General features: G+C 34.4%; 1 protein-coding gene across 43 annotated transcripts; it reads left to right on the top strand.

Moving 5' to 3' along the window:
* Window positions 1-22,518, top strand: LOC114282818 (putative disease resistance RPP13-like protein 1). Of its 43 annotated transcripts, none has more exons than XM_082907376.1 (16): window positions 1-4,640; window positions 6,059-6,249; window positions 6,341-6,402; window positions 9,167-9,289; window positions 11,442-11,524; window positions 17,137-17,369; window positions 17,544-17,650; window positions 17,778-17,866; window positions 18,250-18,362; window positions 18,570-18,635; window positions 19,383-19,455; window positions 19,550-19,636; window positions 19,731-19,868; window positions 19,959-20,030; window positions 20,787-20,888; window positions 22,178-22,518. In XM_082907376.1, exon 1 carries the CDS (start codon window positions 362-364, stop codon window positions 4,580-4,582), a length of 4,221 nt encoding a protein of 1,406 aa, XP_082763502.1. In that variant the 5' UTR covers window positions 1-361; the 3' UTR covers window positions 4,583-4,640; window positions 6,059-6,249; window positions 6,341-6,402; window positions 9,167-9,289; window positions 11,442-11,524; window positions 17,137-17,369; window positions 17,544-17,650; window positions 17,778-17,866; window positions 18,250-18,362; window positions 18,570-18,635; window positions 19,383-19,455; window positions 19,550-19,636; window positions 19,731-19,868; window positions 19,959-20,030; window positions 20,787-20,888; window positions 22,178-22,518. The 43 variants fall into 43 exon arrangements, with proteins under 43 accessions (XP_082763502.1, XP_082763511.1, XP_082763504.1 ...); XM_082907385.1 differs by having other exon boundaries at window positions 17,773-17,866; window positions 19,779-19,868; XM_082907378.1 differs by lacking the exon at window positions 11,442-11,524.
* Window positions 22,519-25,023: the final 2,505 nt, after the last annotated feature.

Genomic DNA, 25,023 nt, shown 5'->3' with positions numbered 1-25,023 from the left:
CTTCTAAGCCACCCTCTAGTAACTGAGAAAAACCATGATAGAGATATGAATTCATTAAAAAGAATATTAACAAATGTAATTGGGTTCTTTCTACTAACAATAATATAATATTTGTGTTCTTTTATTTTGAGTATTTTATTTTTATTTTTAATTTACACGTTGTTTTCACAGAGGACAGGGGGCCAATGAAAGGAGACTCACTTTTGACTTCTTTGCAGCCCAATAATTTCTTCTTCTCATCACAAAAATATAGCCAATTTTGAGACTGCTAAAGCCTTTTCCACTGAACCTCTTTGCTTTGCTTTGCTTCGCTTTGCTTCTGATCTGTTGGTTTTTTCTTTTCTTTCTGTAATCGGAAACAATGCCTATAGAAGGGATCTTTGTCTCTGGCTTCGTCAATTTGTTGTTTGGGAAGATGACCTCTTTTGCCTCCTCGAAATTACCAACCTTTGAAGGAATTGATACCCAGCTGACCAATTGGACCAATATGCTGTCTCAAATTGAAGCTTTTCTGATTGACGCGGAGGAGAAGCAACTGACAGATCGAGCCGTGAACCTGTGGCTCGACGATCTCCAGGATCTGGCATATGATTTGGATGATTTAGTGGATGAGTTCGCCACCGAAGCTTTGCAACACAAGCTCAAGGCAAAGCAGCCACAAGCTAGTTCCAGCAAGGTATGGAACCTCATCCCTAATTTCAAGCCAAGAGATGTTTTGTTTAATTTCAAGATGAAGTCCAAGATTGAGGAGATCAATACCAGATTGCACAATAGTTTTGAACAATGTTCAAAACTTAATTTGGTTAAGATTGTTGGAACCACCCCTACACCTACGACTAAGACTTGGCAAAGACCAGACTCTACATCTTTATTTGATGAACCTCACATTTATGGCCGAGAATATGATCAAAGAAAGATAATTGAGTTGCTCGTAAGGGGGGATGAATCAAGTCATAACAACATTGGTGTAATTCCCATTGTGGGTATGGGTGGGATTGGCAAGACCACCCTTGCTCAGATGGTATACAATGATGAAACTGTGCAGAAGCATTTCGATCTAAAAGCCTGGGTCTGTGTGTCAGATGAGTTCAACATTATGAGAATAACAAAAGCAATTCTTGAGTCAGTGACTTCCCAGACATTTAGTTTTAATAACTTGGACCAAGTTCAGGTTCAATTAAAGCAGGCTTTGGCTGGAAAGAAGTTCTTAATTGTTTTAGACGATGTCTGGAACAAAAAATACAGTGACTGGAATGTTTTGAAGAAACCTTTCAATGATGGAGCCCAAGGGAGTAAAGTCGTGGTGACTACACGTGACAGAGAAGTTGCAGGAATGATGACAACTGTTGAACTTCATGAAGTTAATATCCTTTCAAAGGAGGATTGTTGGTCATTGTTTGCACAACATGCCTTTGCGAATACATGTATTGATGCAAATCCAAAATTGGTATCAATTGGTAAGGAAATTGTGGAGAAATGTAAAGGTTTGCCTCTAGCTGCTAGGACACTCGGTGGCCTTTTACGCAGCAAAGTACGAGATGAGGAATGGATAAATGTATTGCGTAGTAAAATATGGGATTTACCACACACAAAAAGTGACATCCTTCCTGCTTTGAGATTAAGCTATCATGATCTCCCTTCGCATTTGAAGCAGTGCTTTGCATACTGCTCAATAATACCCAACGACTATGAATTTGAGGAAGAGGAACTAGTCTTGTTGTGGATGGCGGAGGGCTTCATTCAGCAACAAAGAGATAAGCAAATGGAAGATGTAGGAGGTGAGTACTTTCGGGAATTGCTGTCAAGGTCTTTTTTCCAACCATCAAGAACCGGTAAAAGCTCTAAATTTGTGATGCACGACCTCATCAATGATTTGGCTCAAGTAGTTGCAAGAGAAACTTGTTTTAGATTGGAGGACATATTGAAATATCCAGAGCAGTGCAAGACTATAAAGAAAGCTCGACATTCATCTTATATGCGGAAGCAATATGAGGGTATCAAAAAATTTGAGATTTTCAACAAAGCCATGCATTTACGAACCTTCTTACCATTTAACTTACCATATGGTGTGAATTGTCATTTGGCAAGCAATGTTCCCTTTAATCTATTGCCGAAGCTAAGACGCTTGAGGGTGCTCAATATGAGTAGTTATGACATCATAGAAGTTCCAAATTCTGTTGGAGGTTTGAAACATCTGCGGTATCTTAACCTATCCAACACTAACATTGAAGAATTACCTGAATCACTAGGCTCTCTTTACAATCTACAAACATTGATGTTAAGAGGATGTAGACAACTGAAAAAGTTGCCAACAGACTTGGGAAACCTAATTGACCTACGTCATCTCGATACTACAAATGCACATTCCTTAAAAGAAATGCCATTGGGAATAGGTAAGTTGGCTAGTCTTCAAACACTGTCCAATTTCATTGTTACTAAAAACAATGGGCATTGGTTAAGAGAGTTGGGGAATTTAATTTATCTTCGGGGGAAGCTTTGCCTATCTGGGTTACAGAACGTGGTGGTTCCATTAGATGCAAGGAAGGCAAATTTAAATGATAAGAAGGGGTTAGATGTGTTATCAATGGAATGGAGTGTTAACTCAGATGATTCACGAGATGGAAGAGTTGAAACAGAAGTGCTTGATATGCTACAACCTCACAAGAATTTAAAAGAGCTCCATATCGAAGGCTACCTTGGTATAGGATTTCCGAATTGGATAGGAGATCCTCTATTCTCCAATATGGCTGACCTAAGTTTAGATAATTGTGGAAATTGTGTATCCTTGCCACCACTCGGACAACTACCCTCGCTCAAAAAGCTTTACATTAAAGGAATGAGTGTACTAAAACATGTCGATCATGAGTTTTACGGGCAGGGTAGTGCCAAACCTTTTCAATTACTAGAGACTCTAAGCTTTAAGGATATGCCGGAATGGGAGTATTGGTATACTTTTGAAGATGATAAGGAAGTTGAACCATTTACTCATGTTAGTGAGCTCTCCATCGAAAATTGTCCTAAACTTGTTGGAATGTTGCCAAGTTATCTACCTTGTTTGAATAATCTAAAGATTAAGAAGTGCCCGCAATTGCTAGTTGAAGTTTCCAAGGTTGTCCACCCGTCACTCACCTCTATAGCTATGAATGACGTTCCTCTAACAAGCCTTCAAGCGGTCCTTGAGATGAGGAGCATGGTTGATGACGAACTGATATCGGCAAATGCAAAGTCTAAGCATCCTAGTTCAATAACTTCCTTGAGCATTGGGATGATTAAGAAACTTGAGCTCTCGCCGAAATGGGTCACTCATGGGCTGATGGAACTCGAAGCATTGGAGATCACAAGTTGTGAAGAACTCAAGACACTGTGGAAGAATGAGGAGAGAGTGCAACACAGTCTCCCTGCATTCCGACGTTTGAAAATTGAAGGCTGCCCCCAGCTTGTTTCATTGTTTGAAGAAGATGAGGATGAAGACAACAAAGGACAACACAAGCAGCAGCAGCAGCAGCAGCAGCAGCAACAAGAGGAACTCCCCTGCATAGTGAGGAGGCTTGAGCATCTAACAATAGATAATTGTGAAAAGCTGGAGAAACTGCCACGGCTGCTACATAACTTCACTTTTCTTGGAGAGTTGTTTGTCTATAAGTGTCCGAGTCTCGGCTCTTTTCCAGAGACAGGTTTTCCGTGCACATTGAAAATACTCAGGATATATGATTGTGAGGCTCTACAATCCTTATTCGGGTGTTTAACACAGATTAATGACAGTAATCTTCAAGTGTTAGATGTTCGTGATTGTCCATCCCTCACATGCTTGATATCGTGTAGAGGTGGGGGGCTACCACCCACACTCAAAGAGCTTGGGATTTGGAGGTGTAAAAAGTTGGAGGCACTGCTAGTAGTAGAGGAGGGGATGGAAATTACCTGTCCATCTCTTGAGTCTGTTTGGATCATTAATTGTGATAGGCTCAAATACTTGCCAGATGCCCTTCCTAATAATAATAATAATCTCAGGAATCTCAGTGAATTGTACTTGTATGAGTGTAAGAATTTGGAGTACATTCCGGAAGGATGGTTCCACTCCGCAACAAATCTGAGAGATTTGGAGATCAGGGGATGCAAAAAACTCAAGGCCCTACCACACGGATTGCAGAGCATCAACTACCTCACTTCTCTTCAATCGCTGGAGATGAATATTTCACAGTTTATCCTCAAGGAGATTGATTTGCACAGTTTATCCTCTCTTACAACACTGTTGATTGAAGAAGAAGAAGAAGAAGAAGGTGTAGCGGGGTCGAGCTTTCCGATAGATGGGAAGTTGCTGCCCACCTCTCTGATCTATCTTCATATCGGGGGTTTCCGAAATCTGGAGAAGTTATCTTCTAAGTTGTTTCAAAACCTCGCCCCTCTTGAACAACTTGTAATCATTGGTTGCCCTAGGCTCAAATCTTTACCAGTGCAAGGGCTGCCTCCCTCACTTCAGAAATTGTTGATCAGTGGAAGTCGGAAACTAACAAGGAAGTGTGAAAAGGGGAAAGGCAAATACTGGCCCCACTTAGCTCACATACCTGATTTTCGATGTTGGTGAGTGATGAGCTCTGTTGTGGAGTTCCCCACCGCAATTTTACAAGCACTCAAATTGCCAGGTATCAAAACATAAACTAATTTTATAAATATAAACATTTAAAAAATATTTTTAGATTTTAAAAACAAAAAATCATATGAAAAACAGTAAGTGTTTTTCATTTTTATTTTTTTTACTTTTACAGATTTTAAAAAACTTAATCAAACAATCTAATTGATAGTAAAGATTTCCAGTATTGCTAATTTTCAATGTCTTTTTGCTTATTGATTTTCAATTTTTTTTTGAATGAGGGATCGCTTAAGTATGCAGTATATCATATTTTCAAGTTAATTGAATTTTTTTGGATGAGCAAGTTATTTGCAAATTCATATAAAAATTTAAAATAAAATGAATTTGTATTTTCAATTAATAAAAAATATTTTTTAAAATAATGAAAGAAATATGTTAAATTTAAATTTAGAGGACCATTATGGAATGAGTAAATAATTTTTAAAATTTTGTTTGGTTTTGGAGTTTTCAAAAATAGTTTTAAAATTTTTAATTCGTATTTTTTTAATATATTGGGTAATTTGTTTTATTTTTTAGATGCATCTAATCTAGATATACTTAAAAAAAAAATTAAAAAATCTTTAAAAAAAATTTAATAAATGCAAAATACATACAAAAATGTATTAAATTTGTATATTTATTAATATTTAGTGATTTTTTTAATGATTTTTTTCATAAATTTTATACGTTTTAGGTGTATTTAGATTGAGTGGATCTAAAAACTTGAAAAACCTTGATTAAATACTTAAAAAGTTCACTAAAAACAATAAAATACGGATTGAAACTTAAAAATTTTTTTTGAAAACTCCAAAACCAAACAGAGTCTTAAAAATTATTTTAGTTCTAAAAACTAAATGAGTTTTGGATTTTTAAATTTCTAAAAACTATTTGTAGAATATACAGCCAAACAAATTTTAAAAAAATTATCTTTCAAAATTGATTATGAAAACCAAACCTTAGTTTTGGGTTTTCTGGGCTAGTCATTAATAAAATATTTTTGTATTTGTTAAGTTGTTGTGATTATGCGGGTACAAATTCTTGTTGAAGGAAGAATTTTTTGGCTGGTCAAATGAGGGTGATGTTAAAAAAAAATAAAAATGAAAGAGAATGAAATGCTATGATGTAAGTAGTTTGCAAATGCTTAGAAAAATTAAACAAATTTTTTGCTCTTGTAAGAGCTAAATGCTATGATGTAAGTAGTTTCCAAATGCTTAGAAAAATTAAACAAATTTTTTGCTCTTGTAAGAGCTAACTTAAAAGCTACAAACAATTATACGCATATCAAGTGTCCAAATTTCATTTTTGTGAGTTGTTTAATAAATTTGGAAACTAAAAGCAATTTAATTGTATACCTAGAGTTGTTACATTTTTTGTATGAAAAAAATTTAGAGTATTAAGTTTTATCAATACCTGAGGGATTATTTGATACAGAAATGTGCTTTCAAGGATTTGAATACAAAGAAAGGCTTCTTCTGATAGATTTCCTCGTCTGCTTGTATTTCCGAGGCAACCACAACAAATGGAAGAATTCTCATTTCTTTCCAACTTGGTGCATTTGTCCCTGGATATCCTGTCCATCTAGTGATTGTTCGCTATCCCCATGTACACTTTGACCAATCCTGGTAAGAATTTTCTTGAGTTAAAACCATTTTGGTGTTTTTTTTTGTAATATCTTTACCTAACTTGCATCATATGGCCTTTCATTTTGTTTAGGGGCAATATAGCTTTGGGAAAGCTCATGTTTAGAATGTTCATAGTTTCACAATTTCGTGGAGGTATGTTGAGTGATTTTTTATTTATCTATAGTTGCATATAGTGAAAATGTAGTGTGCTTGGCTTCCCCTACTATTTTTGTTTGTAAAATTTTTGGGTAGTATGTTGTATGAGGTGGTAGTTCATATGTATAGGTTGTTATAGTGATTCCCCAATTTGCTATTTTTCTTTTGATAGCTAACTCACTCTCGCAGATCATCAATACTGATTATTCATCAACTTAAATGTACATGCATTTATATGATGTGTCCTTGACTATATTATAATTTGAATTTTGGTTACTGGATAACTTGTATGTTGTAAAAAGTTGAATGAAGTCATTTATTAAATTGTACAAGTCAAGTATCTTCATGTTGTTTTACCCCTTGAAAATTAGTAGGAAAATGCTACCCATTTTGCTCAGAGGGTGAATCAACATTATTTGATTAATCTTTGCTACCTTGTTAGCTTTAGTTGAGATTTTAATATTAAGTGTATTCTTATACATCAAAGTTTTTAATAGGGACATTATATACAATTTGTTAATTTTTTGTATATTGTTAGCGTGTTTTGTATTTCATATGCTTAATCTCCCTGAGCAATTCAGAACCAATGGATGTTTAACATACCGTAAAAATATTGTAATTGAATTTGTGTGATATTATGTCTACTGCATTTGTGTGTGGAAGCCTGCCCTTTTTTTTTCGCATGTGTGCTCAAAGAATGAGCAAATTAATGATTCCTGGTCTTTGGATTTCAAATAATAATATATATATATACAAAGATCAAAATTTCATTTCAGTGTGTTGCTTCAAATGGTACAGAAACAAAAACATCTTGGAAATATTTTATGAAATAAAGATAAAATAGAAATGTTTGAAAATATAAATTGAAATATATCTAAATGTATGAAAGCCTAATAATTGATTAATTAAACAAATTGAGATTCATATAGTCATTCACGTAAAAGAATTAAAAAACTAATGTTACTATGAACTAAAAATTATTAAGTGTTGTTAAATAACTCAATTTTATAAAACAAAAGTTTCCAATAAGGTCTAAAAATTTACTTAAGCAGCAGTAATAAATGTTTATGAAAATTTCTAAATTTGTATAGATACAATTTACTCTTTCTGTAAATCACACTATGTTTCGGTGTGTTTCACTATGTTTTGATGCGTTTCAATGAAAACACTAGAATTTTATTATTCCATTAGTGTTTCGTTTTGGTCTCTTGGGAAATGGCAACATTTTGGCCATTTAGAATTTTATTATTCCATTAGTGTTTCGTTTTGGTCTCTTGGGAAATGGCAACATTTTGGCCATTTCAATGGAAACAAACGAAAATTTTGTTCCTCATGTATATTAAAGATAAATCCATGTCAAAAAGTTTTTCATTCATGTGTTGTCTATGTTTTTCATGTTATTTGGTTCCAAACAAATGGCATATGGTACCTATTAAAATTGGGTGTAACTGCACATGCAACAGCCCTCGTGTCTTCTATGTGCACTATGTTAACTTATTACAATTGGAGGAATAGTTTCCTATTGTTTGTCTTTAGTTTGGGAAATTTGTCCCTTTTGTATTCTTTTAGTAGCTGTTGGTGTATTGCCTTGATTCTTAGGGGCAAAGCCATGTATAACAAAGTTGGGTCAAGTGACCCCACTGGAAATTTGTAAATTTGAAATTATTATTTAGACTTTTTGAAAATTTTATTTTAAATGAGGTCAATCTTGTACACTAAAAAATATGAACTGATTTCATAAAGCATAGAGATTAATATATAATCATGTTACCCTTTTTTTCCTTCTAATATTTTAGTTATTCTTTTTCATTTTGTTCTTTCTTTGAATTCTTTTGTAGATGTTCACGTGTTACCTACCTTATACATCACTATTATCCTAATGTCCAAGGAGATGATTACGGCATTATGTGACAGTTTAGGAGAGGATTTTTGCTTATATTTAAAAAATGGGAAAAAAAGAGAGGAGAACTTGTGGCATTAAAAAGAAATTGTCAACAAACACAGTGGGTGTTGTTTTCTTCAACTAAATTACCTAAACAAACCTTATGTTCAAAGGATATATCTGAATTAAATTTGTTCAAAATTTTAGTGAAGGGAAATATTATACATTTATGATTTATGGAATCAATTGTTTAACCTTATTAGCATTTATGGAATTTTAGTATTAGTAATGCAAGCGGTCATTTATTAGATTTTTGTAAAAATTAACTATTGTGGTTTTTGCTTTCATTATGGTATTTGTAATTTGGTAACTATAAATTACTTGATCCAATTTTGTGTATTACACTAGTTTATTAGTGTACATTATGTATAATTGAAGGTTGATATTAGTGGTGAATTGTTTAATGGGCATTTTTGGCTCCGCAATGGTTGATTCTTAGAACTAATATGGAGAAGAATCCTATTTTTGTGAACTTGATGATTATCTAACAGCACACTCCATTTTGGATTTGTCTTGATTTGCCACTTGAGCTGCCTTGAGTATATATATCATTCTCTCTAAGTTATTTGTGGATATTGAGTTTTTAATCTATCAATTCATCCCTGATGGATATATGCAGACTAGCCATGCTATAGCTACCTCTCTTAGTGTTACACATGAAGAAGTTATTGAAACTGAATGATTTTCATTAGATTGAAAACTGGGAGATACAGTACGTTGTATACACTCCACATGTTTGCAAAATATCTTACGAAAATATCTACCTAACTCACTCTGTTACAACAAGTTGAACTAACACTTGACTTGTTTGGTTTGCAGGACAATGTATCTCTAGTATGGTCTTGGATTGTTGCTCAGTCTTGATTGGTTACTATAACTGTACAAACATCTCATTCCTATGGGGACATCATGCTGCTTGCAAAAGCTACCGAGTCCAAACAGGTCACTTTTCTTGCTCCATGTGTTTTGGCTTTTATATTTTATCTTGCTTTTAGGTCGGCAAAAATGATCTTGGACTTCATTCAAACATTCTATGAAGTGCTAGATTTCAGCTCTTAAGCTTAATTTGATGGCCTTTTTTTGCAATGGACCAAGAATATTTGATGCAGCTGCAACGATGGAATTTACATTGTCTCCATGGGATCTCATAATGTATTAGGTGTAGGCCTTGAAACACACCATTTAACGCTTATAATTCCTCTCTTCCAAAATAAATGAGTTGAATTAACATTTTTATTAATGACTATTGATTAATCTATGTCTTACTAAATGGAGGAAGGATCATAGATTAATTTGAAAAAATAGAGGTGAAAAATGCAGCAGAGAAGTCTTGAAAAAACTAATGTGCCAGTCTTGTATTCCTTTAGTTCTAGCAAAGAGATTTTTTCATCTCAACTGGAGTCTTGAAATAGATCTTTAAAATGTAAATACAGTATTATTTCTATCTATATTAATTGGTTTCTTTTCTATGGTTTTAGTAAACAATGAATTGTTAACTAATGGAACACGAAAAAATAAAATACCTTGGAAATGAAATTTAAGGTCGTAATTTTGTGGGAAGAAGAGTATACATTATGTTGATGTTCGGTGCATTATGTCTGAGTCATAGCGCTTGACATGTACACCTTGAATCTATAGTGAAGGTGTAGATAAGCCAAATCAAGTAATATATCTGACTGTCCAAATTCTTAAGCATAGTTCTAGCTGCTTAATCTTGGCTGGTGAGGAGTAGATTGTTTTCAAACTTGGCATGCTGTATGGTTTCAGACTTTTCTCAGGTGTGCTCTTTCTAATTTATATCAGGTAGTCGCTCTTACAATTGAATCCAAGCGTGCCGAGAACACACCATGGTTAGATTGATTACTGAAGTAAAGAAGAATACACAGATGAAAATAAAGTTGTCTGTGACCATGCAACTTGTGTTTGTAGTTTAAGTTTATTATTAGAGTTAGGACACCTCGTAGGTAGAGCTCTCATAAAAATTAATAAATAAAATTTCAAACTTTTCTTAGGTGTGCTCTTTCTAATTTATATCAGGTAGTCGCTCTTACAATTGAATCCAAGCGTGCCGAGAACACACCATGGTTAGATTGATTACTGAAGTAAAGAAAAATACACAGATTAAAATAAAGTTGTTTGTGACCATGCAACTTGTGTTTGTAGTTTAAGTTTATTATTAGAGTTAGGACACCTCTTAGGTAGAGCTCTCATAAAAATTAATAAATAAAATTTGAGATAGTGGAATTTTTTTTTAATACTATTTGTATACCCCAACCCCTAGTAACCTTTGATGAGATCTCTCCATATCCCACAGACCCCCCACCCCTACCCCTACCCCCCTTCTTCTTCTACTTGAAAAAAATACTCAAGGCCAAGATGATAGTTTTGTGTCCTTAGCAAAATGGAGGATCTTGAATTGACTGCATGATAGGAATGAGACTTTATACTACCAAGTAAGTTTGGTGGCAATTGTCAGCTTGTAAAAAACAAGTGATTTAAGAATTAATTATAATTTCTCTTTAGGTAGAGAGAAATAATTTGAAGCAATGACGCATTGCTGTTGCTTTTCTCTCCATGTCCTTATTGATAACATTGAAGATCTTGCTCCAATAATATATACTCCTACAGTAGGATTGGTTTGCCAAAACTATTCAGGGTTGTTCAGACACCCATGGGGAATGTACTTCAGTGCAAAAGATAAAGGAGAGATGATGTCCATGATCTATAACTGGCCTGGTCATCTGGTATTTTGGAAATATAAAATGCATTGATGTACAGTTTTGTTCTCTTTTTTGCTTTTACCTACTTGTTGGTGATACATTAAGAGTGCTTTGTACTTGTACCGGATCAGATGGTAAACAAAGCAAGGTATGAAAATGTGTTCAGTGTAGCATTATGTTTGCTGTGAATAATGAATATATACATTACAAAATGAGCACATTTGCTGGCTTAGAAAAGAAAATTGGTTTAGCACTCCTTGCAGCTTAAAGGTTATGTTCATCATTGCCCTTGACATATCATGGGTATATGGCTTCTTCTGTATTGCTGGTTGTCATGATTGTCCTGACTGATGGCAGTCGCATTCTTGGTCTAGGTGATCTTGGGGTCCAGGGAATTGGAACACCCATTGGAAAAGTTGATATGTATGTCGCTGCTGCTGGAATCAATCCACAGAGAGTATGCTCTACTCATCACTCTTTATTATGTGCAGGTTCATGTAGGCATAACACAAACAGGTGTACACTAAAATAAATTTGGTATACAAGTGTGCGTCAATGCATAAACACTTGTGCACACTGACAAGTAAATACACACATTTAGTACTGGGCTGACTCACAGATACTTACCATGCTTGATATGGATCATAGGACATTGTTATTGCATGTATCATGCATATTGAAGGTTACCTATGCTTGTTTATATGTTGGTTATGTTGTTATTTTTTCATGCTTTGCAAAACATATTTCTATTGGCTATTTTTCATCAATGTGGATATTATATTGATGAAAGTGCATATATATGAGACAGAAGGTTAGATGCGTGGAGAACTGACAGTAATTTCTTGTCCACCTGATCTCAAAGATACTAGTAACTATGATATTTATTACCTTATATTATATATCCAGTTTTGGACTAACTGTTTACCCTTTCATGCTGCTTTGCACTATACCAATCTAGCTGCATTCATCTATGACAGATACTTCCAGTTATGCTTGATGTTGGTACCAACAATCAAAAGCTTCTTGAAGACCGTCTTTCTATTGACTTTGTGCTGTTTATTTTATGTTCAGTGGTTCCTTGTCATTATTTAATATTTTATTTTTTCAATTATTTCATACTTCATAGAAGTTTAAAGGCTGCATTTTTGGGACTGAATATATTCAATCAGATCTCTTGCTCTTTAACATAATTGATTATTATCTCTCTTACAGACTGTAATAGGCCTTGAATACTGCAATACTGGATGCCTCTCTCTCTCTCTCTCTCTCTCTCTCTCTCTCTCTCTCTACACATGCAGAGAGGAGAGGTGAAGTTGCTTTGTGCTAATTGAAGTTTCATGCATCTCCTTCATTTGGTTGTCCGCTTTCTCAATATCTGTGATTATTTTGCCATCATATAATAATACTCATTTGTGTACTCATTGTGCTGTGGCCACGAGTCATAGATTGCCTTTCAATTTGTGTAATTCTATTGTGAACAAACCATTATCTCTCATTCATAGTGATGTTTGGGGACCTTTCTCTGCTTCTTCTTCTCCTATTAAATACTATGTTCTTTTTATTGATGATTTTAGTAAATTCACTTGGATCTATCCTTTGTGCTACAAAAGTGAGGTGTTCTCTAAATTTCAAGAGTTTAAAGTGTTTGTTGAAACTCAATTTGAAACTACTCTTAAAATTTTCAAAACTGATGGTGGTGGTGAGTTCACTAGTAATCAATTTGAATCCTTTCTTAAAAATCATGGCATTATGCATCAGCTTTCTTGTTCTCACACTCCTCAAAATGGAGTTGCAGAGAGGAAACATAGACATCTTATCAGTACTACTATTGCTCTTCTTCATCAATGAGCTCTTCCATTGTCTTATTGGCTTGATGCCTTGGCTACATCTGTTTTTCTTGTTAATCGACTACCAAGTTCCACATTGCAAAATAGAACTCCTTTTGAGATTTTGTTTCAGCATGTTCCAGATTTTACTTTTTTCAAAAGTTTTGGTTGTAGGTGTTTTCCTTGGGTCAAGCCATACAACTCTCATGAACTACAACCCAATTCCATACCTTGTATCTCATTGGCTATCATCCATCTATCAAAGGTTATAGATGTCTGGATCCTATTACAGGTAAAATTTATGTATCAAGACATGTTGTCTTTGATGAAACCTTATTTCCTCTAGTCTCTCATGTGCCATCTTCTCTTTCCACTAGTTCTATGCCTTCTTTTTCCCAGCTGTATTCTTTCTTTTGGTCCTCTAAATCTGTTCCTAGTCCAGCTCAGTCTCATCCTAGTTCATCTCAGTCAGTTCAATCTCCTCCTGTTCCTGCAGCTCAGTCTCCTACTGTTCCTAGCCCTTCTCAGTTTTTTTTGCCTCTGCCTGCCTTGGGTTCTGGTTCTAACCCACTCTCTAGCCCTGTGCCTGCTGTCGTCTCTCCTATAAACCCAGCAATCTGTCCTGCTACTTCTGCAACAGTCTGTCCTGCTCTTTCTGCAGCAGTGTCTTCTGCTATTTCTCCTGTGCCTGCTCTACTCTCTCCTGTAGGTCCTGCACATGCTTCTGTATCTCCCTCAGCAGCTGCTATTCAACCTTCTGTTCCAGTTCCTTCTTCTTCTTCCATTCCTATTGGCTCTCTTTTTATTAATCTCAGTGCCTTCTCTGGTTCAGGCCCATCCCATGTTCCTTCTCCTTCTCTTAATAAACATCCTATGTTTACTAGATCTAAAGCATCTCACTTCTCTCTTTTTACTTCTTCTATGGCTTCTCCTGATCTCTCTCTTGTTGAACCTACTTCTCACACTGAGGCTCTTCAGACTCTAGAATGGACTCAAGCTATGAACGAGGAATTTCAGGCTTTGCATAATCAGAAGACTTGGACTTTGGTCCTGCTTCCTTTACATAAACATGCTATTGGCTGTTAATGTGTTTTCCGCCTTAAGAAAAATTCTGATGGCACAGTTGCTCGTCATAAAGCTCGCCTTGTTGCTAATGGTTATTTGCAAAAAGGAATTGATTATCATGAGACTTTCAGTCCTGTGGCTAAGCAACCTACCATCCGAGTCTTTTTAAGTTTTGCCCTTCATTTTAATTGGCAAATCAAACAATTGGATATCTCTAATGCATTTTTGCATGGTGTCCTTGAAGAAGAGGTGTACATGGTTCAACCTCCAGGCTTTGAACACTCTAGTTTTCCCTCTCGTGTGTGCAAGTTGAGTAAAACCTTATATGGTCTCAAACAAGCTCCTCGAGCTTGGTATTCAACCTTTTCTTCTTTTCTGCTCTCCTCTGGTTTTGTTAACAGTAAATGTGATTCTTCTCTCTTCATACATCATACTCCCACATCCGTTACCTTGTTATTAGTCTATGTGGATGACATCCTTATTGCTGGTAGTGATTCTTGGCAAATTACCTCTTTAATTCAGCATATGCACTCTGCCTTCTCTATGAAAGAGTTGGGTGATATTTCTTATTTTCTTGGCATATCCATTCACTCCACTTCTGAAGGATTGTTTCTCCCTCAACACAAGTATGCTACGGAAATTCTTGCCAAAGCTGCCATGACTAATTGTAAATCCTATGCTTCTCCCATGGCAACTAAACCTTTTCCTACTGATGACACTATGATCCCTTTCTCTCAGCCTAATCTTTACCACAGTGTGGTTGGAGCTTTACAGTATCTTACAATCACTAGGCCTGATCTCTCTTTTGCTGTCAATCATGTTTGCCAGTTTATGCATTCACCCACAGTGGCCCATTTCAATGCTGTCAAACGACTGTTGCGGTATCTTCAAGAAACCTTGCACTATGGCTTGCAATTTTCTGCTAGTTCTTTGGATCTTCATGCTTACTCTGATTCCGATTGGGCTGGGAGTGTTATAGATCGCAAGTCTACCACTGGCTACTGTGTTTTTCTTGGTTCTAATCTTGTTTCTTGGACTGCCAAGAAGCAATGCACAGTCTCGTGTTCCTCCACCTAAGCAGAATATCGAGCTCTTGCTCAGGCTGCTGCAGAGTTGGCTTGGCTTCGCATGCTCATTCAGGAGTTGCATCTTCCTCCTCCTCCTCCAACTCTTTGGTGTGACAATCTTTCGGTTCTTTCCCTTGCCTCCAATCCAGTTTTTCATGCTCGGTCCAAGCATATTGCTGTGGATTAACATTACATCCATGAGCAAGTTGCTGCTAAACTTGTGGTGGTTAAACATGTCTCTTCTGTTGATCAAATTGCTGACATTCTTACTAAGCCCTTGACCACAGCCAGGTTTTCTTTTCTCCAGGCCAAGCTCATGGTTCGTCCCTCTCCTCTTCGATTGAGGGGGCCTAATAGAGTTATGCAATCAAGTGAGGAGTCCACCAGACCTGAGCCGACTGTGTTGTAGCATAACAAAACCATAATCTGTTGGTGTAACTAAATCAGTTAGAGTGTATTAGATATAGAATAGATTTAGATGGTTATTGTTTACTTTACTGATGTATATAAACAGAGGTTGTATACTCTTTGATGTTAATGAAAAAGTAATTCGTATCTTCTTCAATATATACACATGTTTTAAGCAACATGCTTGTTCCCTTGTACATTTAATATTATCTACCTTATACAATTGAAGTGTTTTGCTGATGGAGATATACATGTTCATATCTGATGATTCTGAGAACTCCAAGAAACTAAGAAAAATCTTCTCAATGGAATATTCTTGTCAAATGAAGTTGCTGTGAGCCTGGACAAGTATTTGTTGTCATCTTTTGAGGGTACTATGCAAATGAACTATGATAATTAGACTATAAAGCTTCATTGGTGCTGATTATGTAATATACATAAATAAAATTACCCTAATTGAGTAATGTACTTGAGACAAAGTGACTGGAATAGCATAGGATCTTTTTTGTTTATTAAGCGATAGAAAAATATGGATTGATCTAATGCATCCCGAAAATTACTCAAAATTTGATCGTCAGCTGCCCTAGGCCATATTTGACTGTCGTAGTGTGACTTTATATTAAAAATTATGATGTAGGAATATTTAGTGACTCTGAAATGGGTTTTGGCAGAACTGCTAGAGTCCTTGCTAATGAAAGCAACAATACAAATTTTTTGAAAAAGATTATATAATCAAACTAATATTAAAGTGGATGTAGCACTTTGTATATTTTTCATTTCTCTTAGCTTAAATTCAACTAGAAGACATTGAATCCTAATAGAATTAAGCACTTCATTTTGTTGAGGGTGCTAATTGCAGATCCAAAGGTGCTTTCGAAAGATAATCATAATTAATACTTAGAATCAACTTTAACATGGATAAAACTTCTAAGATTTAATTATTTAATATTACCCTTTATGGTGTGAATTCAGATTTAGATCCAACAGAACTTGAAGTTAAAGTCTAATGAAACTAGAGATGTAAATAAGAATCACCTCATTAGATATGTACCTGCACATATATCTTTGTTTTTTGGGATGACCTTACCTAAACAAACTAGAAAAAAAATGCACTGGAAATAGAAACCATGGAAATATGGAAACAATCATGTGGTCATCTGACTGTACATATAAAGCCCAAGAGTGTCTAGTTATTACAACCAAATTATTATCATTCAAATGGAGTTGTATATTATTTATCAAAAAAATAAAATAAAATAAATGGAGCTGTATAAAAAGGCTATACTTCCATGTGCTGTAATATTGATTTCCATTTAAATTCCATCATCACAAAGGTTTCAAGTCTAATCTTTTCTTGTTTACAATTGTTTCTTGTCAATTATTTTCATATTTTTCTCATTTTGTAAGAAAGACATCATGAACCTCTCAGATTTGAAAATAGTGACTATTTACTTGTATGAAGTAGGATTTCCCTTGTTAAATTTTATTACTAACACCTTAGGTTGGACTTCCAACAATTTTAAACATTGAAGTTCATTCATGCTTATCCATTCTTAGCATTCATTTATGCTGAATATACTCTATTTCATTCTCCATATTTTCTAGTCTTTAAGCAGAGTAAGTAGACTACGTAACTGTTGTGAACCCATTTTTTCCAACAAACTTCATGAGGATTTATTTTTCACTTGATTTTACTTTGACAGATTTGGGACTTCGGCAACCTCAGTTGGAAGGAGAGGAGCATCTACCAATTGTTGATGAATTTATGGAGGCAATTCATGCCCGTTGGCCCAAGGCTATTGTGCAAGTTTACTTCTTTCAGAAATATGACATCTTGTTTGATGTGTAACCAATATCATACTGATTACTTGATGCTTGGCGAATATTATCAGTTTGAGGATTTTCAAATGAAGTGGGCTTTCGAAAGACTGCAACGGTATCAAAACAGGTTCTGCATGTTCAATGATGACATGCAAGTGAATACTTGGTGTTGTATTCTGCTATTCTCCATGGAAATAGTAAAGAATATAATAAGACAAAAGTACTTTAAGATTGTTAAGGGTGACTCTATTATAATGACATTTTTGTCGCTTGTCATCATGTTGTATAGGGAACTGCTGGTGTTGCACTGGCAGGACTGCTTGGAACCATAAGGGCACTAGGTCGACCATTGACTGACTTTGTGAACCAAAAGATAGTTGTAGTTGGAGCTGGAAGGTACTGATAAAGTTCAACTGTAATGGTTGTACTCCTGGTTTAGTGTTACTTCTTTATGGTTTAGGGTGGTTGGTAATATCAGCTGTGAGTTGCATCTTCTTATTCTTTTTTCTGTCTTTCAGTGCAGGGCTTGGTGTTTTTAACATGGCTGCACAGGCTGTTTCAAGAATGGCAGGAGCAGAAGCAAGTCCTCTGTTTTTCCTACTTGATAAAGATGTGTGGTTCTATAGATATTACTTGCTCTCCAATTTTTTTGTTCTTAATGTCAATTACCGTATTAGCCTTTATTATGTGTTACTGGGTATTTATCTTGTAATAAAATGTGGAGAACATATGTTTGAACATATTTGTAAAGGAGATTTTTTTATTTTTTATTTTTAGTGTTATCGACTAAATTTCACTTTTTTTTTTCAAAGTAATGACAATCAATTACTTATCTGCATGTAACTGAATGAATTGTGGGAATGAATCTGCATTGGAATGAGAAGAAAAACTCATAATATGGCAATCTGAACTTTATTGTTTCATTTACATTTTCGAGGAATCATCCATTTGATTTTTGGTTCATCTTTTTTTGAGAAGTACTGGTTTACATGCAGGGTCTCATTACAAAGCAAGGAAGGGTGTTGATCCAGCAGCTGCACCATTTGCTAAAGCCCCTGGGGAGATCGAGGGTTTGGGACTTAGGGAGGGAGCAAACCTCGTTGAAGTGGTAAACCTTATGGGAGTGTTTTTTGGCAGCCTATGTTGATTCAAGGCTGATATAGATTGATATTGTGTGGAAAATAAACCTTTGGTTGTTTAGCTTGCTTCTTGGGTACATGCCATTCGCTCAAGGATGTTTGCTGTTATCTTTCAGAACATTGTGTATGCTTTCATAATTTAGAAAAACTATTTGCGGGGAATGGATTTTGTTTAGGTTAAAAAAGTCAAGCCTCATGTACTTCTTGGTTTGACTGGAGTTGGCAGTGTCTTCAGTGAGTAGGTGGGCAGCCCCTTAAGTTTGCTTTGTCCTTCGTTACTTTCAAATGAAGCATAATGAACCAGTGAAGTTGGCTTAGTTTTATTTGGAAAGGCTTGTTGTTCTGTACAATTTATTTGGTTAGTTGTTTCCTAGATGTATGCAATACCTTTTAGAGATGGTCTTCATTAACCGTATTATCATTTTATTTTTTCCCAACTTCCACTAAATAACCCAATTCTTACAAAAAAAAACTCACAATTATTTATTATTAGGATAAAGGAGCATACCTCATCAAGATGTCATTTGCTGTCATCACTATTAGTTAAATCCACTTGACTTAACTCAACAAAGACCTAATTTCAACCTCTTGGAATTGACTACATGAATATTTTCCCAAAATGCTCTCTATAGAGAAATACCTCAGTTAAATCCATGGCAATTACATTCTTTGTTACTGCATCAACCCTCATTCTTTTTTAATTATCCTCGTGTTTAATGACACTTTGTTTACTCTACTTTTATGGGTGTTTTTTCCTCAATTTACTAATCCTTCCATGCACAATTTTGGCTTTTTTCGTAATTAAATACCATTACTTTATAGGTAGATCTCATTCTGAAATACCTATTACTTGATAAGTAACTTTGGCTGGCTATGTTTGAAAAACCGTTCTCCACTTAGTGTCTAGCTGCAGGGAACTAAGCACAACAATGGCAGCGTGTATCCTCTTTCTGAGCTTGGTAAAGTGTTTGTCTTCTTTGATAAATCAGGTGCTTGAGGCCACACGAGAGTCAGATTCCCCTAAACCTTCCATTTTTGCAATGTCAAATCCGACAATGAATGGTTCGTCTTTCAAGCCTTCTAAATTATCTGTATTTTATTTGTGGAATGCTCTATTTCTCTATTGAACATCGTCTTTCCATGTTAACTGGAACAGCTAAATGCACTGCTGTTGATGCTTTCAATCATGCTGAAGAAAATATAGTTTTTCCAAGCGGGAGCCCTTTCAAAAATGTTGACCTTGGTATGGTTTCTTTATATTGGTGCTAATTGTTGTGAAGTGTTTTTGCACAGTATCAATAAATTAATTGGTCTCACTCTGCTCTCTCATTATGTAGCTAATGCAACCAACAGTTCTATAGTTTCTATATACCTGTCTTCCTCAGTGTGTTGTCCAAGCCAATCATATACTTGTTGTCAAGGAATGGAAAAGTGGGTCATTTAAATCAAGCAAATAACATGTATCTGTTTCCTGGGTTAGTGCTAATGTTCAAATGTTCATGTCATTGATATGTTGTGCTTAGTTTTTTATGACTACTATAGTAAACCTTTTTGGCTTGATTCAGGATTGGGATGGGAGTTCTTCTCTCAAGTGCTTGTTTGATTTCAGATGAAATGTCGGAAGCAACTTCTGAATGGTATATGTTACACAATTTGACCACTTCGTTGTTTGCTCTAACATAGCCTTTTATGGATTAGTGTTGTGCTCATCAATTCTTATTGGATTGTTGACTGTGCCCTCATGAAATGAGGTGGCACTTGTTACTGAAAAAATTGTTATAAAAATGGACACGTCATGTGGCATATCCCATATGTGTCCTCACCACGTCCATGTCCATGTCCTTATCCCTTACATATCTAACACGGCTATTGCACCTATTCTGATGTGTCGGTGCTTCATAGCTAGCTCATATACTTGTATTTTCTTCTAGTGGGTAAGGTTCAACCTATTACCTTAAGTGTGCACACCTACTAGCAGCACGAAAAGTCGTTCTCTTGTCAATAGGTTTTGGATATAGCTTGTTAAAGAACGATCAATAATCACTAATCAGGTTTGTTTGCATTATGCAAAGACTACATACCTACTGATATTGGATCTGACTCTGACCTTGTGGAGTGTGTGAACCTCACAAAGCCTTGTTTTGACTGTATGGCTAATACTACAATCAAGTTTTCTTTTCTCTTTATTTAAAGTATTCATAATTAACAAATCTGACCTCTGATTTCATGGGTCGGATGATTGGATCTACTCATCATATATCCCTAACCAGGTCTTGTAAATTTTGCAAAGAAAATATTTCTCCATTTGGGGACATCCTATGAATGAATTAGTAAAATAAAGGTAAAGTAACCTCTACTCATTTGTTTTTGCTATGACCTACTTATGATTGCAGTATTCAAGATATAGCAGCAGAGGTTAGAGCTGCTGTTGTTTTAGCAGCAGTTGTCGAAGAACTGGCAGAAGGACGCTGTGATGTGGGAACCAGAGAGCTCAGGTAGTTCTTGACTTTCTTACAAGAAAAATGCATCTCTTTTTTACAAAAATAGCCATGACATGACATGCACAAGCACATCTGGATGACAATAAAAGCTTTAATATTTCACAATGAAAGCAACCTCACATTTAACCTCAAAATGAAAACCAATTCAGAAAGACTAAACTCAACTCAACTAAGCGAGTTAGATATTCAGTTATTCTCATTGTTAATCAGGGACGGCTCTAGGCTATAGAGTATGGGGTTAATTGACCCATCTGCCAATTTTGAAAATTTGCTTTAAAATATATTTAAAATATTTATTTTGTCTATTTGCACCGATTACTTTGTTGGTTGCACCAATACATTTGTTTGTTGCAAACCCCAAGAGGTTGGCTTGGTGGCAAGGCCTTGAATTTTGGGAATGTGCTCCCTCTAAGATTCAAGAATCACATCCTCTTGAATAATACTATATGAACCAATTGGTATACTAATTCGTATACTAACGGATGATGTATCATAATTTTAGAGACTTTAAGTCTTTTTAATTTATATAATGGGTGGAGTCGTATTTTTTAAATGACAATGTCATAACTATGTTGGTACGTTAATCAGTATTCCAATTGGTGCATATAGCACCACCGAAACCTCTTAGGTGCTAACAATTCCTTGGGGCTTTGTACACTTGCGGGAAACTCCTTGCTGAGCACTTGTGCACTCCTGGGGATTAGTCAGGTTTTGATCCGGATACCACAGTGCCAATAAAATAAAATACATTTGTTTGTTGCACCCATAAGTCGCACCACATACATTGGTATGAGTCAATTGACGCCACTAAAATTTGAAAAATCATTGAAAAAATTTATATATATATATATCATATATGGATAATATTGACCCTATTAACTTATAAAAAAAAAGAAGACCTTATTGCACTTAGCATAGAGTATCATACCTTCAAAAAAAATTTAGGTCATCTCTATATTTGTTCAAGTCCCAAAAATGACTAGATTTCTCTAAGTTCAAAAACGAATTCAGTGAGTCCACTCCACCAATCACCAAATATCCTTCAAATTTCTCCAACCGAAGTAAGGAAATTCATTGAGAGGAACTGTAGAAATTTTTGTAATTACATTTTTTTTAACAAAAAGAATAGTATGAATGCACTAAAATTTATAGAAAACAAATGTTATATATAATATTTATAAGAGTGAAAAAAAATTCCTCATAGAATTTGTAGAACTTAATCATTGATTCCTGGAGCCGCCACTGTTGCTAATAATCTATGGCTTTTCTCATTTTGGATGCAGGAGGAGAATATGTCAAACGCAACATGTGGTATCCAGTTTACAGCCCTCTTGTTCATGAGAAATAAAGTTCCGATCATCTCTGTGTGTGTGTGCGCGCGCGCGAAGGATATTTTTCTGCAGACATTGTCCCAGCGTTCTGCAGCCATTCAATTATTCATGATGTAACTGTAGTTTTGAAGTCTAGAGTAGTAATATGGGTGAAAGAACAAAACTGGAGAGAGAAGGCTCGTAGAAGTTGAATAATGCCACTGCAGTTTTAATTAAGTCCTTTTGTATAAATCTTCTTATTGATGTAATGAACAACATCATGTAAAATGTCTCTTTTTTAGTTTTTTCAAAAACTTATTGATGTTTCATGTATGCTCCTTTTTTTTAGTCTACTTTAATTTGGTATTTCAACCTAAATTTTAATCATACCTTAAAATAATGTCAAGTCCTTTTGTATAAATCTCCATTTTTATTCTTTTAATCACTTTTTTTTTTTAAAAAAAAAAAAATTTGTTTGATGTATCTAACTTAGATGTAGTTGAAACATAAAAATATTCACAAATATTTAAATTTATTCACAAATATTTTACTTTTAGGTGTATCCAAAAATATTTATAAAACAAAATTGATTAAAATATAAAAAAGGTTCATTTTAGACAACCAAATATGAAATATAAATAACTAAAAATTTTAAAAACTGTATTTGAAAAATCGAAATCAAACAGAGTGCTTGTTTGGGAACTTGGTTATTTTAGTAGCTTTTGACTATTTTATGAGATGAAAATAGATGTGTTTGGGATGATTTGTGGGTTTTTTTGTAGTTGAATATATGGTTGGAAAAGAAAAAATAATTGATTGATGTGTAAGATATTACATTTTGCCTTACTCATTATTTTAATTTTTGTTTTGTCTTCACTGACTATTTTAGCTAAAATCAAACAACCAAACAAACATGTTTGGTTGTGATCTTAAAAGTAATATATTAATGGTTTTAGCTATTGGGTTGGTGTGGTGATAATGGGATGGTTGTGGAGTGGTAGAGGTGGTAATGAAAGTGATGGTGGTGGTGGTGGCAGTAGAGGTAGAGGTGATGGTGATGATGGTTGTGTGATAAGATTGGCCAGTGTGTAGTCTATTTTAAAAAAGTGAATAATGTTTTCAACTCAAATAAATTATTTTTCATTAATTATGAAAAATATTTTACTTTCATTTTTTATCACACCAAATGTCACAACTAGGGAAAATAAATGTCACACCAAATATTTTACTTTCATTTTTTGTCGGATTTGTTATTACCGTCCCCGCCCCCGCCCCCGCCACCCCTATTTCGTCCCTCACTCCCGCTACCAGGCGGAGTTTTTCTTCCCTTCCCTGTACATCTGAACTCACCTTGTTCATCTGACTAAGAGCTCGTTTGAGAATTGACTATTTTGGTTGATACTTTCACAAAAAAAAAAAAATGTACAAAATATAGAGATAGTGATGCGATTGAATATTTTAATTTTTTAAATTATTTTAATCAAAAAAATCACATGCCAAACACCCTTTCTAAACCAAAGTTGTTACTTCAACCTAATAGAATAAGTAATAAAGCCAAAATTTAGTGGTTAAAATAGTTAATGAGGACAAAAAAAAAAAATTTATTCAATAAGACAAAATAAGTCAAAATGTCACATTCAAATTATAATTTTTTTTTTTTTCTCTTACAACTATCATATCAATTACAAAAAACTCAATCATTATTCCAAATAAATTTTTGTAATCAAATTAAAATAACTATAAATAAAAAAAAAATTTGACTAAAAGAACTCATTCCTGAACGGGGAAAATGAGTGAGAAGTCTGATACACATAGATAGAGAGAGTTGCAAGCCTCTATTGAGAAAAGTAAAAGTTTGAAACAACTGTCTACTTTTGCAAGTTAGTATTATGAAACTTTCAGACTTTTATAAATAGAAGAAAAGTCCTTAATTAGTCTTTTGGAAAATTCTATAGCATCTCATCATGTGTTTTTGTGATGTTGGTTATAATCAATGGCGGAGTCAGGAAATTAAATCAGAAAGAGCACTTATTAATTATAATATTGAAATTTTTTACAAAATTTTTTTACATAAATTTTTATGATTGATTTGGAGAACGATCAAAAAATAATATTATTCATAACTAATGTATCTTGGATAATATAAAAAAAAAAGTTATGAATATAAGTCTTAAAATAAATTATATAATGATAAAGTAATTTTTTTATACAAAAGTTGAGTAAGAATTCAATATAATGGTAATATCAAGTCATCATTGACATGTGATATCATCAACCAATAATAAAGAAACACGTGGAGGATGAACCTCACATGTCACTAACAACCCAATAAATTATATATCTTCATAGTAAGATTAATTATACTTGCATGCCAACAATAATAGATATCACCGTTACATTAAAAAAAATTATAAATTTTTCATAGATAATAATATGACTTATCGTAATCTTTTAATTTTTAATCAAAACAACCATTATTATTCTCATAATTTTAAAAATGCCATTGACATTTCACACTAAATAATATTTTTATAATTTAAAAAATATATTTTTTCTTTATATTTGGTATAAATAAAACAAAAAAAGAAGCCCAAACCAAGGGGGCACATGAACCACCCCCCCCCCCCCCCGGCGGCTCCTCTCTATCTCCGCCCCTGGTTATAATGCATTTCTGTGATAAATATTATATTTTTTTGATAAAAAATTATGATTCAAAAATGGAGTTATGCATTTTTGTGATAATATAATATATTTTATGATATTGTTACACATTTTGTACTTAGAAAATATTTGTATAAAAAAATGTGTAACACTATCAT

The sequence above is a fragment of the Camellia sinensis genome, chromosome 2 (genome assembly GCF_055761805.1).
Source record: "Camellia sinensis isolate YWXY chromosome 2, ASM5576180v1, whole genome shotgun sequence".
NCBI lineage: Eukaryota > Viridiplantae > Streptophyta > Magnoliopsida > Ericales > Theaceae > Camellia > Camellia sinensis.
The sequence above is the reverse complement of the archived record's forward strand: the minus strand, read 5'-3'. Positions and strand labels throughout refer to the sequence as shown.